Below are 17,566 nucleotides of genomic sequence, written 5' to 3'. Positions count from 1 at the left end.
GGCCTATGGAAATGTTGCTCTGTAGTCTGGGAATGGGAGAAAGAAAATGGAGGAAAGATGAGAGAAATAATGAAGGAAAGGATGTTTAATTGGGAAAGAAGAGAAGAGAGAAGAAAACTTTAGTGAAGGAATAAAAATAATAATAGAAGTCAGTGAGTGTACTTGAGGGGAAAAGAAGCCACAATAGGAGAATCAGAAAAGGAAAACTGTCCAGAGATGAAAGCATGAAAATGTACATTGTAGAAAAGTTGGTCTGAGGGAAAACACAGACTGTGAGAGATTGAGGAAAAGAGACCGAGATTGAAAGAAAAAGGTGGGAGTGAAGAAAAAGAGAACAAAAAAAACAAGGTGCTTACAGTAAGTTAATTTATCATTAGAATTGGCATAGATAATGAAACTAATAGTTAAGGCTACTTGACACTTTCCATTACAAGACACTGTTTTCAGTTGGTTATAACTTTTGTCAATCTTAAAGCCTTGGCGTTGTTACTTTCCAAGTTGGGTGTTTTTTTTTTTGTTTGTTTTTTTAAATCAAAGTTTCAGCTAAAATGGTTCTGACCATTTCTCAGAACAAGAGTTTTTCCGACCATTTAAAAAACAACAACGCTTACCATTTGGTTGAGGAACTCTAGTGCCTCCATGCTTCGAAGCAGGGACTTAAACTCTGGTGGAGAGGAGGAAGGTTTACCTTTGTTTCAGGGATGTGCCCTTTGGTGTTCCCATGAAAAATGCCACAGTTAGGCCAAGTTATAAGCTTCCCAGTGCTGAACACCACCGTGACACTAGGCTTTGGAACTGAGAGCAGGGAGACTGTCTCTCTTGTGTTCTGAATGTTTCCCCTGCTGGTGCCCAGACAGTGAGAAGGGGAAAGAGGAAGCCGCGTTACTTGAATAAAGAGGGTAAGGAATGGGGCAGTGAGGTAGAACAGGGAAGAGATACCAGGGCAGGGGAGAACAAAAGCAGGAGCTCAGTGGGGAACTGGGAATTGGAGCTTGGAGATAGTCAGGAGCAGAGAGGGCAGAAGACAAGGGATTTGACCAAGCAAAGGGAAGACAATTAAGGAAGGTGGGAAACATGAGCAGGAGCAAGGGACAGGCAGAAGCTGGGGAGCCAGAGAGGATGTGACAAGGGAGAGGGGCAGGAGCTGGGGAAGGGAGAGAACAGGAGCAGGTATGGGGGAGAGCAGGAGCCATGAAGGTAGGAAATGGGGTGGGAACAGGAAATGGACAGGATCTAGGGGTAAGAGTGAAGCCAATGGGAAGGATAGGAGCAGAAGCAAAACTGTGCAGGAGTAAGCTGAGATGGATGCACAGCAGACTAGGTGGACAGCAGTAGGGGAAGAGACACGGCGGTGAAGGTAGGAGCAGAAGGGAACAGAGAGTGGAGGATAGGGGCAGAAGTGTCTACCACTATTGCACACTCCCATCCAGAACCTGGACTTTAACCCAGGATTTCTGAGTCTCAACATTCTGTCAAATAACAAACTATGAAATCCAATGGCAAATTGTATAACTTTATTCCCCCACTAGTGGCAAGTCCACATAGAAAATTCTTCTAAAACTATTAGTTACTTTGTCGGCTCCAGTGGTGAAGGACTGTGCTGTGGAGCTAAAGATCCTAACCCTGCTGATAACCCCATATGATTTCACAGGATTAAATTTGTTTTTTTCAAGTTTTAAGTTTTTAAAAAACATATGAAATAACATTAGGCATTAAGGTTGAAAAGTCAAATACTCAAAAGTTATGAAATGCCCATGCAGCTGTTGATGTGGTCTGTAGGACCCCTGTTTTCTGCTTCATTTTTGCAGAAGTTGAAAAAGTTTGGAGAATAAGGAAGGGAACTGCAGGAAGAAAAAGAACAATCTCATGTTTAAAGGCATTTAGTGCTACTTTGGAAAACTGGATTTTATCCCTGCCTTTGCCACAGAGTTCCTATTTGAATGCTGGGCAAGTCACATAAACTGGGCAATTTTCACAGGTACTTCTGTGTACTCAGCTTGAGGTAGTCATACCTGGGGTCAGATTTGCAAAAGTGCTGTGCACTGACAAAAGCAACTGAGATCAATGGGAGCAGCGCTCTGTTAGCCCTAAGTACTCTGCTAGATCAGACCCTTGGCTTCTCAAGTTGTGAAACTAATGGTTGACAATTTTGGCCTTAAAATCTGTGCCTCAGTTCCTCATGGGTAAAATGGGGATAATAAAACCACCTCAACACACAGGGTGTTGTGAAGAAAAATTCATAAATGTTTGTAAAGAACCAAGATGATATCAAGAGTACCATAGAAAACCCCCAAGGTTTTAACCCACGAAAGCTTATGCTCAAATACATTTGTTAGTCTCTAAGGTGCCACAAGATTCAGTGCTGTGCAGCATCTTCAATCTATGGGGAACACCAACCTGGGATCTGTTTGCCTATGTAGTGAACAGAAAATGCACCACCTGCTGCTCCAAAAGAGCCCTAGGTTACCACTCCCAAGGTGGCACTTTATTTCTCCCTAATTCAGCTCAACTGAACTATGCATTCTCTCCACTGCCACTCCTCCCACGAGTTCTATGCAAAATCAGGCAGGACAAAGCACGAGTTAACCTGATCGCCCCTTACTGGCCCAGACAATTTTGGTTTCCGAATTTTCTGCGCATGTTATCCTGAGTACTGATGATTCTCCCAACGTTTTCCAAGCTCCTGACTCAGCAGAAAAACAAGATCAAGCACCATCATCGGCATTTGTTTCACCTCGGGTTTGGTTTTTGGATGGGCATCATCCTTAGAACATTCATGTTCTACAGCCATATGAGTAGGGCCCTATGAAATTCACAGCCATGAAAAACATGCCGCGGACCGTGAAATCTGGTCTTTTGTGTGCTATACAGATTTCATGGTGGAGACCAAATTGGGGGGCCTGACCCAAAAGGGAGTTGCAGGGGGATTGCAAGGTTATTTTATGGGGGGAGAGGGTCACGGTATTGCCACCTTTACTTTTGCGCTGCTGTCTTCAGAGCTGGGCGGCTGGAGAGTGGCAGCTACTGACTGAGGGCCCAGCTCTGCAGGCAGCAGTGCAGAAGTAAGGGTGGCAATACCATACCATGTCATCCTTACTTCTGTGCTGCTGCTGGCGGTGGCTCTGCCTTCAGAGCTGGACTCCCAGCCAGCAGCTTCTGCTCTCCAGCTGCCCAGCTCTGAAGGCAGTGCCACTGCCAGCAACAGCAGCGCAAAAGTAAGGGTATCAGTACTGCAACCTCTCCCCCACCCCAAATAACCTTGCAACTCCCAACAATTCCTTTTTGGGTCAGGACCCCTACAATTACAACACCATGAAATTTCTGATTTAAATAGCTGAAGTCGTCTTTATAACAGCCCTTAACATATGTAAAAGCTGTTATCAGGTCCTCCCTCAGTAATCTTTTCTCAAACATAAACATACCAATTTTTAGCCTTTCTCATAGGTCAGGTTTTCTAAACCCTATATTTATTTTTTGCTCTCCTCTGGACTCTCTCCAATTTGTCCACATCTTTCCTAAAATGTGGTGCCCGGAATTGGATGCAGTACTTGAGCTGAGACCTCCACAGTGCTGAATAGAGTTCTAGAATCCTAGAACTGGAAGGGACCTTGAGAGGTCATCTAGTCCAGTCCCCTGCACTCAAGGCAGGACTAAGTATTATCTATACCATCCCTGACAGGTGTTTGTCCAACCTGCTCTTAAAAATCCCCAATGATGGACATTCCACAACCTCCCTAGGCAATTTATTCCAGTGCTTTACCACTCTGACAGTTAAGAAGTTTTTCCTAATGTCCAACTTAAACCTCCCTTGCTGCAATTTAAGCCCGTTGCGTCTTGTCCTGTCCTCAGAGGTTAAGAACAATTTTTGCCTCCCTCCTTGTAACAACCTTTTTATGTACTTGAAAACTGTTGTCATGTCCTCTCTGTCTTCTCTTCTCCAGACTAAACAAATCCAATTTTTTCAATCTTCCCTCGTAGGTCATGTTTTCTAGATCTTTAATCATTTTTGTTGCTCTTCTCTGGAATTTCTCCAATTTGTCCACATATTTCCTGAAATGTGGCACCCAGAACTGGACACAATACTCCAGTTGAGGCCTAATCAGCGCGGAGTAGAGCGGAAGAATTACTTCTCGTGTCTTGCTTACAATACTCCTACTAATACATCCCAGAATGATGTTTGCTTTTTTTGCAACAGTATTATGCTGTTGACTCATATTTAGCTTGTGATCCACTATGACCCCCAGATCCCTTTCTTCAGTACTCCTTCCTAGGCAGTCATTTCCCATTTTGTATGTGTGCAACTGATTGTTCCTTCCTAAGTGGAGTACTTTGCATTTGTCCTTATTGAATTTCATCCTATTTACTTCAGACCATTTCTCCAGTTTGTCCAGATCATTTTGAATTTTAATCCTATCCTTCAAGACACTTGCAACCCCTCCCAGCTTGGTATCGTCCGCAAACTTTATAGGTGTACTCTCTATGCCATTATCTAAATCACTGATGAAGATATTGAACAGAACCGGACCCAGAATCGATCCCTACGGAACCCCACAAGTTATGCCCTTCCAGCATGACAATGAACCATTGATAACTACACTCTAGGAACAATTTTCCAACCAGTTATGCATCCATCTTATAGTAGCTCCATCTAGGTTGTATTTCCTTAATTTGTTTATGAGAGGGTCATGCGAGACAGTATCAAAAGCCTTACTAAAGTCAAGATATATCACATTTACCACTTTCCCATTATCCACAAGGCTTGTTACTCTGTCAAAGAAGGCTATCAGGTTGGTTTGACACGATTTGTTCTTGACAAATCCATGCTGAATGTTATTTATCACCTTATTATCTTCTAAGTGTTTGCAAATTGCTTAATTATTTCCAGGTACAGACATTAAGCTGACTGGTCTGTAATTCCCTGGGTTGTCCTTATTTCCCTTTTTATAGATGGGCACTATATTTTCCTTTTTCCAGTCTTCTGGAATGTCTCCCATCTTCCATGACTTTTCAAAGATAATTGCTTATGGCTCAGATATCTCCTCAGTCAGCATCTTAAGTATTCTAGGATGCATTTCATAAGGCCCTGGTGATTTGAAGACTTCTCATTGTCTAAGTAATTTTTGACTTGCTCTTTCCCTATTTTAGACTCTGATCCTACCTCATTTTCACTGGCATTAACTATGTTAGACATCCAATCGCCACCAACCTTCTTGGTAAAACCTGAAACAAAGAAGTCATTAAGCACCTCTGCCATTTCCACATTTTCTGTTATTGTCTTTCCCCCCTCATTGAGTAACGGGCCTACTCTGTCCTCGGTCTTCCTCTTGCTTCTAATGTATTTGTAGAATATTTTTCTTGTTTCCTTTTATGTCCCTAGCTAGTTTGATCTCATTTTGTGCCTTGGCTTTTCTAATTTTGTCCTAGCATACTTGTGTTATTTGTTTATATTCATCCTTTGTAATTTGGCCGAGTTTCTACTTTTTGTAGGACTCTTTTTTGAGTTTTAGCTCATTGAAGATCTCCTGGTTAAGCCAGGGTGGTTTCTTGCCATACTTCCTATCTTTCCTACGCAGTGGGATAGTTTGCTCTTGTGCCCTTAATGTCTCTTTGAAAAACTGCCAACTGTCTTCAGTTGTTTTTCCCCTTAGACTTGCTTCCCATGGGATTTTACCTACCCACTCCCTGAGTTTGCTAAAGTCTGGCTTCTTGAAATCCATTGTCTTTATTGTACTGTTCTCCCTCCTACCATTCCTTAGAATCATGAACTCTACCATTTCATGATCACTTTCACCCAAGTTGCCTTCCACTTTCAAATTCTCAAACAGTTCCTCCCTCTTTGTCAAAATCAAATCTAGAACAGCTTCCCCTCCCAGTAGCTCTCTCCACCTTCTGAAATAAAAAATTGTCTCCAATACATTCCAAGAACTTGTTAGATAATCTGTGCCCTGCTGTGTTATTTTCCCAGCAGATGTCTGGGTAGTTGAAGTCCCGCATCACCACCAAGTCCTGAGTTGGCCAGTTATCTCCTGTGTCTTACATATGAAACTCCTGTAATACACTCCAAAATTATGTTCGTGTTCTTTGCAACTGCATCACGTTGACTCATATTCCATTTGTGATACATAACCCCCAGATCCTTTTCAGTAGTACTACCACCTAGTCATTTTGTAGTTATGCATTTGATTTTTTTCCTTTCTAAAACTAGTACTTTGCACTTGACCTTATTAAATTTCATTTTGTTAATTTCAGACCAATTCTTTAATTTGTCAAGGTTATTTTGAATTGTAATCCTGTCCTCCAAAGTGTTTGAAACCCCTCCCAGCTTGGTGTCATCCATAGATTTTTATAAGTATAGTCTCTATTCCATTATCCAAGTCATTACTGAAAATATTGAATAGTAGAAGACCCCGGAATGACCTGTGCTGGATCCACTAGATACATCTTCCCAGTTTGACAGCAAATACTGATAAGTACTTTCTGAGTATAGTCTTTCAACTAGTTGTGCACCCATTTTATAGTAATTTCATCTAGACCACATTTCCCTAGTTAGCTTCTGAGAATGTCACATGAGACTATGCCAAAGCCTTACTAAAATCAAGGTATATCATGTCTACTGCTTTTGCCCTAGCCACTAGGCCAGTAATTCTGTCATAGAAGTAAATTAGGTTGGTTTGCCATGATTTGTTCTTGACACATCCATGCTGATTATTATCACTCTATTATTTTCAAGGTGCTCTGAAAAATTGATTGTTTAATAATTTGTTACAGTATCTTTCCAAGTATCAAAGTTAGACCAGGGCCGACGAAAGTGGGGGAAGCTGGTACAAATTACCGGGGCCCAGCGGTCTGGAAGGGGGCCCGGGGCCCAGCTTCCCCAGCTTCATCGGCCCTGTTTAGCCAGTCTGCCCTTCCTGGGGGGCCCGAAAAAAAATTTTCACCGGGGCCCGAACCTGAGTTAGACTGACTGGTTTATAATTTCCTGAGTTGGCTTTGTTCCTCTTTTTAAAGATAGGTACTGTGCTTTCCCTTCTCCAGTATTATGAGACCTCACCTGTCCTACATGAGTTCTTGAAGATAATTGCTAATGATTACGAGCCTGCTTCAGCTAGTTCCTTAAGTACTCTAGGATGAATTGTGTCAAGCCCTGCTGACTAGAATACATCTAAACTATCTAAATATTCTTTAACCTGGTCTTTCCCTGTTTTGGCTTGCGTTCCTTTCCTCTTGTTGCTAATGTTAATAGTGTTGATTAGGTCATCATTAACCTTCCTAGTGAAGACTGAAGCGGAATGGGCATTAAGCACCTCTGCTTTCTTGATGTCATTCATTTTTGGCTCTTGTTTCCTGTTACATAAAGAACTTACACTTACGTTGAGAGCAAGAGAAAGATGAATTTATAGAATCTCCTCTTATTGCCTTTTATGTCCCTTACTAGTTGTAGCTCATTTTGTGCGTTAAGCTGTCTGCTTTTGTCCCTATGTGCTTGTGTTATTCTTTTGCACTGATACGTAGCACTTTGTTCATGTTTCTGCTTTTTATAAGATTCCTTTTTGATTAAAGAGCTCCTCTTGAATCCATGTTGGCCTCTTATTATCTTGCCTTTGCATTGGAATAGCTTGCTGTTATGCCTTTATATTGTCTGTTTGTGAATTGCCGGCTTTTGAACTCCTTTTTCCCTTAGATTTTCTTTATGGGACCTCTCTGATTTTGTTAAGTGTGGGGGTTTTTAAGTCCATTGTCCTTATTCTGCTGCACTTGCTCCTTTCTTTCCTTAGAACCATGAAATCTGTCATTTCGTGATCCCTGTCACCCAAAGTGCCTTCCACCTTTAAAATTCACAAGCAATTCTTCTTTGTTGGTCAAAGCGGGGGAGGGATAGTTCAGTGGTTTGAGCATTGGCCTGCTAAACCCAGGGTTGTGAGTTCAATCCTTGAGGGGGCCATTTAGGGATCTGGGTCAAAATCAAGTCTAAAATGGCTGTCCTCCTGGTTACCTCCTACACTTTCTGAAACAAAAGTTTTTCCTCAAAACATTCCAATAACTTATTGGAAAGTTTGTGTTTTGCCGTGTTACTTTTCCAGCAAATGTCTAGGATTACTGCCAGGGCTTGTGTTTTGGATATTTCTGTCGTTTGTTCTAGAAATGCCTCCAACTCCTTTTCTTGATTTGGTGGTCTATAGTAACCCCTTATCTTGACATCACTCCTATTTTTGCCCATTTTATCTTTACCCAGAGATTTTCAACTAGTCTGTTTCTCTCCTCCTTTTGGACCTCAGAATAAATGTATATGTTCTTAATATATAATGCAACACTACTTCTCTTTTTTTCCTCTGCCTGTTCTTCCTGAACAAGTTATACCCCTCTGTACCAATATTACATTCAAGATTTATCCCAACAAAGTCTTTGTGATGTCAATTATGTCATAATTTAGCTTATGTATAAATACTTCCAGTTCTTGTTTATTCCCCATACTCTTTGCATTTGTGTATCGACATCCTAAGATGTTGAGCAGATTCCCTCACTGATCTCACTCGTGCTCCTGTGATCCTATTGTAATTTCCATGTCCCCCCTACCCCAATATCTAGCTGTCCATTAGGGTTGCTTTTCCTATGCTTACCTGTGGGCTTTTGTCACTTGCGACCTTTGAACTTAGTTTAAAGCCCTCCTCAGTAGGTTGATACATGAAGATCCTTTCCCCCTTATTGGTCAGTTGGACCCCATCTCTTCCTAGCAGAACTCCTTCCTAGAACAGCAACCTGTGGGTGAGGTAGCCAGAGCCTTCCCATTGATGCCATCTATGCAGCCATGCATTCATCTCCAGGATATGTTTCTCTACTTAGGCCCTTACTCTCAACTGGGTGGATGGATGAGAACACAACCTGTGTCCCCGACTCCTTCATCCTCAATCCCAGAGTCCTGTATTCACTGCTTATCTGCTCAGGATCATACCTGGTAGCATTATTAGTGCCCATGTGGATGAGCAGCATGGGATAGGAGTCGGGGGATGAATTAGTCTTGGCAACCTTTCTGTGACATCTCTGATATGGGCTCCATGCAGACAGCACATCTCTGGGACTCTATATCAGATTGGCATATGGATGTCTGTCTCCCTCAAAAGGGAATCACCGACCACCAGCACCCTATGCTGTTTTCTCTGGGGTGTGGTGAATGTGAGCCTCCCAACATTGGGAGAAGATGGTTCCTCCTATTGCCAGTACTGCATACTGGTTCTTGACCATGATGGATGGGGGACTTGGATGGGGGGTGAAGCACTGTCTGCTGCCCGAGGTGACTGGCAACCAGTCTCCTCCCTATAGAGCTGCCAATTCTCCTTCCTCCTCTCGTGTTGCTGTAGTCATCTGAAGTTGGTTAGTATTCTCAGTCCCAGGTGTTTCAATGTGTCTTGTCAATTAAGTGCTCATGCTCCTAGATGCTACCCAGATGAGCCACTTCCTCCTGCTGCTCATCTACCTGTTTCCTGAGGGACTCCCAACAGACCCCTAACACACTAGTGGGTTCTCCTGCCAGGCCATGTTCTGAGCAAGTCAAGACAGGGCCAGGGTGGAAGCCTCCCCAGAGTCAGGATGCCCATCTGGCAGTGGCCCCCATAGGTGCGTGCAGAGTTAGAGCTAACTAGCAGTAGTGTTGGTGACACACCATTTCTGTCCCATTGTGGGCTATTCCTTGTAGAGTAGCTGCAAGTTAGGGTTCTGTGGTTTTCCTTTCCTTATCTCCCTACTGTCCTTTTGCTGGCAAACTCAATTAGCTAATTCCCTTAGTCTTACCAGCCACATCACCTGTAGTCTCATCACCCCTAGTCTCACCAGCCACGTGTCTTACCAGTCATTGGGAGCCTGCATGCTTTTTAAAGCTGGGCCTCATGTAGCCCTGGAATGGGTGATTCAGCCCCTCTCACTCAGCCACCTCTACTCACTGCTCAGTGAATTGGGCCCTAGACTGCCTTTGTGACTTTGTTCCTCCTAAAAGTACATAAAATCCTCTCTTCCTCAGGCAGTTTCGTATTAACCTTTTATGCAGACTGCCTCTTCACATAGAATTATACTTCATTAAACAATAAATGAATTATTAAAAATGAATATTGTTGGCCAGTTGCTTTAGGAAGTTATCTTAAAGATGTCCTCTATTTATTTTATTACCAAAGGTGAGTGAAGCAGGCGTTCACAGACCCCATGTTGGCGGAATCCATGGACGCAGTAATGATGGAGCTTATTCACTTGTGCTGGCCGGAGGATTTGAAGATGAAGTGGTACGTTTTTTATCCAAACCAATGTCAAGACTTCTGTTGTATGAATGTGGAGAGTTAAGTTCATTGCTGCTCCTAAAGTGAACCCTCATAAACAAGGTGTGAGCTCACAGAATAATAAATATTAACTATTATTTAACTTATTTTTTGAATTTAAACAAAAATATATGTTTAAAAAATATATCCTTTAAAATATATGGTTATGGATGACAGAAGACAACTTCGTGTTCTAATGTAAAGTACTTTAATTAATGCTGAATTTTAGTTTATTCACAAATGCTAATTGTTAATATTCTTCTCTAGTCTGGATTTATTATCAGCATATAAAATCTGATGAGCCTGTGACAGTAGGCTTTGTAAATGATGCATTTTAGATCCTGCCCTGACCATCATCTTTATTGCTGTCAAGTTAATAAAACTGACTATCAAGCAGATAATCTTGAATTTTCGGCAGTGATCTTAATTTTAGTGAGGCTAGGATAAAAGATACAAGGTCCGATCCTGAGATGTGCAGAAGGTCCTCGTCTCCTGTTGATTTAACTGAGAGCTGAGGGCCCTCAGTACTACACAGGAAAACGTTGTCTCTTTGGATCAATGTGCTCAAAAAAAGATGTTGGGAAATTTCTACATTGGTGACCAATACATATCAACATGTAAATAGAGTGACCAAACTATATGAAGAATTAGTCTTGTTTGTCCTTTCTTTTCATGAGCCTGACCAAGATAAGTGTGTGAATAGATTTTCTGTAATCAAAATAATGTTTACACAGGGTACTCCCCCTCCTGCAGTTCTATGCCATCAGGTGGAATTCTGAATCGTACAACAGGTGAACATAAAGCAGTAAGCATCCTGTTTTTTTAAAAACATAGGCAGCTGTTAAACATAGGCAGGGGAAAAGGCATTAGACAAGGAAATGAAATAAACAGCCTAAATAGCATCAGAATGTTATGTATTCTTTGCCAACAGCGCTTACCCAGCTGCCGCCGCTGCGGGAGTTTGCCTCCGAAGGCATCAATGTGTCTCTGTTGGAGAAGTCACATGAGGAGGTACTTGGTGTTGGAACATTACTACATCCCTGGAGTCAAGCCCAACCCAAGCCCCAGGGCACATGGCTATGGCATCCTGTTGAGTCAGCTGCTATATGGTCAAAGCTGGGTAGCTGGGGGATGCTATTACTTCTGTTCTTTATTTTTGGCAGTGGTATTGATGTTTTGGAGCCTTGGTATCCCTGGTCCTATCCCCATCTGATGGTGTGGCCAGGTGCTACTGCAGATACTGATACTCAAGTAAAGTCATACTCTTGTGGGCTTTATATTTTGGAAGGAGCAGAGAGGGAGAAGGGAGGGGAAGAAATATTGCAGCTGCTATTCTCAAATGTTTGTATGACTACCAGACATGGTGCCTTTAGGCTTAGTTCCTGTAGCTCTTTAATTAAGGATACAGAGAGAAAAAAAATCTTATTTAGGCGCATGTTTAGTAATAGTGCTAATTTTCTCTTCAGTAACTGCTTGCTGGCATCAGCCTACACAAACCAACTTTCTATGGATTTCCAGATGACTTCCATCTTCCCATTTTTCTTAGAGAGGGTTAAAGGAGAAAGCTCTCTAACACACAAAGAAAAATTCAAACTCCTTTCTTGTCACTCTTCTACATACACCAACCATTCCCCCAACAAAACATTTCCTTAAAAATTGGTGTAGAGGCTTGGAGTCCTGCCCCAGCCAGTTCACTAAACAGGACCAAGGAAAGTGGGATTAAGAGTCCAACAGGACTAATCACTTGAGCATAGTTACTTGTATGTAAGTGTTTGCAGAATTGAGTGATAAATTAATATTAGAGGCTATTTTATGGCATGTGTTTATAGTATTTTTCAAATGGTTTCTACTAACCTTCAAGCTGCTTCTTCACACTCTCCTTGTGAGTATGAGCAGCTGCTTATCACATGAGTGATATTTGGCTTGCAAAAACTTGTTGCAGGAAGTGGAAATTACCCTTTGGCTTTCAGTTCTTATCCTTTTATGATGCACAACTGAAAGTGCCCAATTTGCAAACAAACAAACATGTAACTTTGGTCACATAAATCCTGTTGAATTTAGTGAATAAAGTTACTCAGTTGCATCAGTGCGGGATCAGGCTCCAAATGTAGAAAGGGGTTTCATCAGCTTTTGCAAAATGAGCAGTAAGATAAAACTTAGTCTTGCTGCTTATGCTGAATTTCCATAAAGTTACATGCATCTAAAGTGTTTGCATATTAATATTTTTCTTGTCCTTGTCTATCCTCGTAATTTAATGGAAAGGAGTTCAGTTGCTTTAGTTATCTGATTTTAAAGATGCACTAATTCTAGCTACCTCTGATTCAGATTGTTGTATTTGTTAAAAATAAGAATCTTTCAGTCCTGTTCTTGATATTTTAAGGACTCTAGAACACTAACTTGAAGAAATTATTGCAGAATTTTTTTTCATGAATTTGAGCAGTCTAAGGCCTTGTCTACACTAAAGGGAAAAGTCGATCTAAGCTACGCAATTTGAGTTACATGAATAACGTAACTCAAATGACATCGCTTAGATCTACTTACCGCGGGGTCCACACTACGCGATGTCGATGGGAGACGCTCTCCCGTTGACTCCCCTTACTCGTTTCGATCCGGTTGAGTACAGGAGTTGACCGGAGAGCGATTGGCAGTCGACTTAGTGGGTCTTCACTAGACCTGCTAAATCGACCGCTGATGCATCGATTGCTGCTCGTCAGTTCCCAGTAAGTGTAGACAAGCCCTAAGAACTACGTTCATTATGGACCAATGTTTGTCAGGAGCCAGTATGACAGATTTTAGACATTACTAATTACTGTGACATTCGGGATCAGAATCTTCATGATTTATTCCTTTGGAAGCATCTGTGTATCCAATTCAAACTATTAAAGAAGATTCAACATCCTCTCCTTTGAGATGCCAAATTGTCAATCTGTAGTTTTTGCGGTCAGGTTTTGTGGCTTCACTGAAAGTTTAAATACTTTTTGAGTCAGGATTAAAACTGATGTTTGCTTCCTCTTAGAGTATGTACTTCAAGGTGCATTCTTCAGATGGGTTTGAGGAAGTATTAATCAAGGTGGTTAACTTAAGTACTGATTCTGTGTCAACAGTTTAATCTGAATGAATTTTGTTTTTGCCTCAAGTTCCCTCTGCTTATTTCCATTTGTGGGATTGGCAGTTCCCATTGTTAAGTTACAGAATCTTCCGGAGAGCGGTGTGCATTGAGGTCACTTACCACTCCCTCTCCCTCCTCTGTGGGCAATTCTCAGGTTATTGGAGGAGTGCTCCCAACTGCTCCTGGGTTCGTTCTTAACTTCCAAAGGTTCAGTGAGCTCATCTCACACACGGTGTCCTCAATTCCTTCCTTCCTTTTCTTCTGCCTTCTCGGGGCTATTTTTATTTTAGTTAGTTAGATTCTCAGTTAATTAACACAGGTTTCTTAATTTAAGAACAAAAAAGAAATTATAACCATTTGTCATGTGTGTCAGCTGGACACACATGGAGCAGGAGGGCTGCCAAACCCTGCTGATGGGGAAGCTCTTCAAGTCCCAGAAACTAAGTCTGGCAATATGTAAGTCCATCATTGACTTTAGAGATTTGCTAGGCAAGTGATTCTATTTCCAGCTCATGCAGCATTCAGGTCCATGGTCTTAACCTGGCTGACAAAGCCCGGTACTGAGATTCCAGCACAGTAGATACAGCAACGGGGTCCCTGGATCTGTCCAGGTCAACCTAATGCAGCAGTGAAATTCCAGCACTGCTGATAGGACACCAAAGCCCCAGGGTGTGACTGGGTAGACCTAATCCAGCACAACGGTTCTGGCACAACCAGCATGTTGCTGAGATCCCGAAATCCCTGTAGGTAGACCCAGGTCATTGCGGAGGTCCTGGAACTGTTGACATGCTGCCAGGGTTCTGGCACCATCAATTCCAGTGAATCAGAAGTGGTTTGGTGCCCACTGTAAGAGGCACTAAGGTCCCCAGATCCCTCTAGGTCAACCAAGTCAATTGCCTAGGATCTGGCAGGATAGAATGTGGTGAAGTACTTGATGAAGTCATCGGGTACCCCCTTTGTACATGGCATTAACATCCCCACAGTCTGAATCATGCAAGTCCAGTTCTAAGGATTTGGCACTATTGGCTGGTGTACCACTTGCTTGAAGTGATCTAGCACGAGTATAAGTGGTTTTTGATCTCTGGATCCATCTGGATTGACAGTGTGGTGCTGAGGATCTGGCACAATTGACTCTGGTGAAACACTTGCATGAAATGATTCGGTGCACAGTATAAGCAGTGTTGGATTAAGGGTCACTTACTCAACAGATGGGTCTAACATTTTTTAAAACAAAACGCTCAGCGAGTAGTTATCAGTTACTCACAATAGGGAAGTTGATCTGGGCGATCTCAGCACAGTCACCTCCAGCACTGGACAGCTTCAATCTTCCTTTATTACACAAACTTATTTATAACTTTTTGTCGTCTTTTCTTATACAGATGCATTATTAGTCTCTCATTTCCATATTAACTCCCCTCCCCCAGCAGGCTTATTGTTCGTTCAAATCAGTCTTCTAGCTTTTTAGTACTTTATCTTTTCTTGTTCTCACAGACAGGATTGCTCTGCAGTTTCTTATACATGCATAACACTAAACATGATTACTCGTCAATTTCTTACATGAACACAGTTCTATTTATTTTTATGCTGTTAAATGTTATCAGAACAGACTCTTAAAATCCACAGCAGGCTTCTGTCAGGCGTAAATATGCCTTCATTCCCAACAAATGGCACTAAGGTCCCTCGTTCCATTGGTGTCAAAGGTACAGCAGCATGATTCGGCAAAAAACTAGTTGAAGTGTCTCTGTGCCCAACTCTAGCGGTAGTAGGATCTTCAGATTCATCTGAGTTAACTTAGTTTGATGCCAAAGATACAGCACTATTAACTTAGGTAAACCACTGTTCAAACTGGTTTGGTGTCCCCAATGTGCAGGTCTCCAGGATTGCTCAGTTAAACTCGGTCCAGTGCTGTACTGGTGACTGTTTCTGAAGTACCACTGAATAAAGATATGTTACACCTTACATAAGTATCACCAGAGTTCCCTGATTTATCAAAACCTGTTGACTCTGGTGCTGAAGGTGCAGCAATTCTTGATTTTTCTGGCACCTTTAACTTCGTTTAGCAGCCCAGTGCTGAGATCCTGCACCACAGGTTCAGAAGAATCACATGCAATGAGGCTCTATGTCTAGCATAAGTGATTAAAGATCCCCAACTCTGTCTAAATAGATTGAGGGTGGTGCTGAGAACTGGACACCATTGACTTTTCATTTTTAGAGATGGGATAACCCCATGATACTTGGGGGTCTACTGAGTCAGCACCCTTACATTTGGGTGTCTTTTTCTGGAATCTTTCCAGTGTCAGACACTTAGTTCGTGTAATTTCAGTAGTCAAGTGATACTTGCCTGTGGTTAATTCCCAGGGCCTGCAGAGATGGTCAACTGAGGCACTAGGTAAACATTCCTTTTGTGGGAGTCCCTCCAAATGAAATCAGTAGAACTGTTCACTTTTCCAGGCCAGGGTTCTGAGAAGAACCTGAAGTGCCTTTTGTCATTTCTGAAACACCTCACCTAACCAAGATATCCTTGAAAGCAGACACCTTCATCACTGAAACCTTGGAAGCCCATTCTTAGGTCTAGATTGAGGATGATTTGGTAGCTAGTGGGTTTCATTCAGTGCTACACCCCTTATTGATTCCAAAAATAACTAAGGGTATGTCTACACTACGAGAGTAGTTCGATTTTACTTAAATCAAATATATCGAATCGATATTACAAAATCGAACGTGTGTCCACACTAAGGACAGTAATTCGACTTTGTGAGTCCACACTAACGGGGAAAGCGTCGACATTGGAAGCGGTGCACTGTGGGCAGCTATCCCACAGTTCCCACAGTCCCCGCTGCCCATTGGAATTCTGGGTCGAGCCGCCAATGCCTTCTGGGTAAAAAAAATGTGTCGAGGGTGCTTTTGGGTAACTGTCGTCATCCGTCCGTCACTCCCGCCCTCCCTCCCTGAAAGCGCCGGCGGGAAATCAGTTCGCGCACTTTTCTGGTCAGTGACAGCGCGGACGTCACAGCACTGCGAGCATGGAGCCCGCTGCGACCATCGCTGCAGTTATGGCCGTTGTCAACACCTCGCAGCTTATCATCCACCTTTCCCAGAGGCAGATGCAGAGAAATCAGGCGAGGAGGCTACGGCAGCGCGGTGAGGGCCTGAAGTCTGAGACTGGCACAGACCTCTCAGAAAGCACGGGACCCAGCGCCGAGGACATCACGGTGGCAATGGGTCATGTTGATGCTGTGGAACGGCGATTCTGGGCCCGGGAAACAAGCACGGACTGGTGGGACCGCATAGTGCTGCAGCTCTGGGATGAATCCCAGTGGCTGCGAAACTTTCGCATGCGGAAGGGGACTTGCATGGAACTTTGTGAGTTGCTGTCCCCTGCCCTGAAGCGCAATGACACCCAGATGCGAGCAGCCCTGACTGTCCAGAAGCGAGTGGCCATAGCCCTCTGGAAGCTTGCAACGCCAGACAGCTACCGGTCAGTCGCGAACCACTTTGGCGTGGGCAAATCTACCGTGGGGGTTGTTGTGATGCAAGTAGCCAACGCAATCGTTGAGGTACTGCTGTCAAAGGTAGTGACCCTGGGAAACGCGCAGGCCATCATAGATGGCTTCGCCGCGATGGGATTCCCAAACTGCGGTGGGGCTATAGATGGAACTCACATTCCTATCCTGGGACCGGACCACCAGGCCAGCCAGTACATTAACAGAAAGGGCTACTTTTCAATGGTGCTGCAAGCACTGGTGGACCATAGGGGACGTTTTACAAACATCAACGTCGGATGGCCGGGCAAGGTTCATGACGTTCGTGTTTTCAGGAACTCTGGTCTGTTTAGACGGCTGCAGGAAGGTATTTACTTCCCGGACCACAAAATAACTCTTGGGGATGTGGAGATGCCGATAGTCATCCTCGGGGACCCAGCCTACCCGCTAATGCCCTGGCTCATGAAGCCCTATACTGGCGCCCTGGACACAGAAAAAGAACTGTTCAACTACCGGCTGAGCAAGTGCAGAATGGTGGTGGTGTGTGCTTTTGGCCGTCTCAAAGGGAGATGGAGAAGCTTACTGACTCACTGTGATCTCAGCGAAACCAATATCCCCATTGTTATAGCAGCTTGCTGTGTGCTCCACAATCTCTGTGAGAGCAAGGGGGAGAC

General features: G+C 43.1%; 1 protein-coding gene across 1 annotated transcript in view; it reads left to right on the top strand.

The window, feature by feature from the left end:
* LOC113405332 (E3 ubiquitin-protein ligase UHRF2-like) overlaps positions 1–17,566 on the top strand; it is a 180,843-nt gene that overhangs the window by 128,511 nt on the left and 34,766 nt on the right. Inside the window, exon 9 of the mRNA XM_029914333.1 lies at positions 10,164–10,306. Coding sequence (XP_029770193.1) covers positions 10,164–10,306 — 143 coding nt within the window. The remainder of the gene's footprint in view (positions 1–10,163; positions 10,307–17,566) is intronic.

Source organism: Terrapene carolina, unplaced genomic scaffold (assembly GCF_002925995.2).
Source record: "Terrapene carolina triunguis isolate 2854851 unplaced genomic scaffold, T_m_triunguis-2.0 Scaffold35098, whole genome shotgun sequence".
Classification (NCBI taxonomy): domain Eukaryota; kingdom Metazoa; phylum Chordata; order Testudines; family Emydidae; genus Terrapene; species Terrapene triunguis.
Note: the sequence above shows the minus strand (reverse complement) of the source record. Positions and strands in the feature narration are given on the sequence as shown.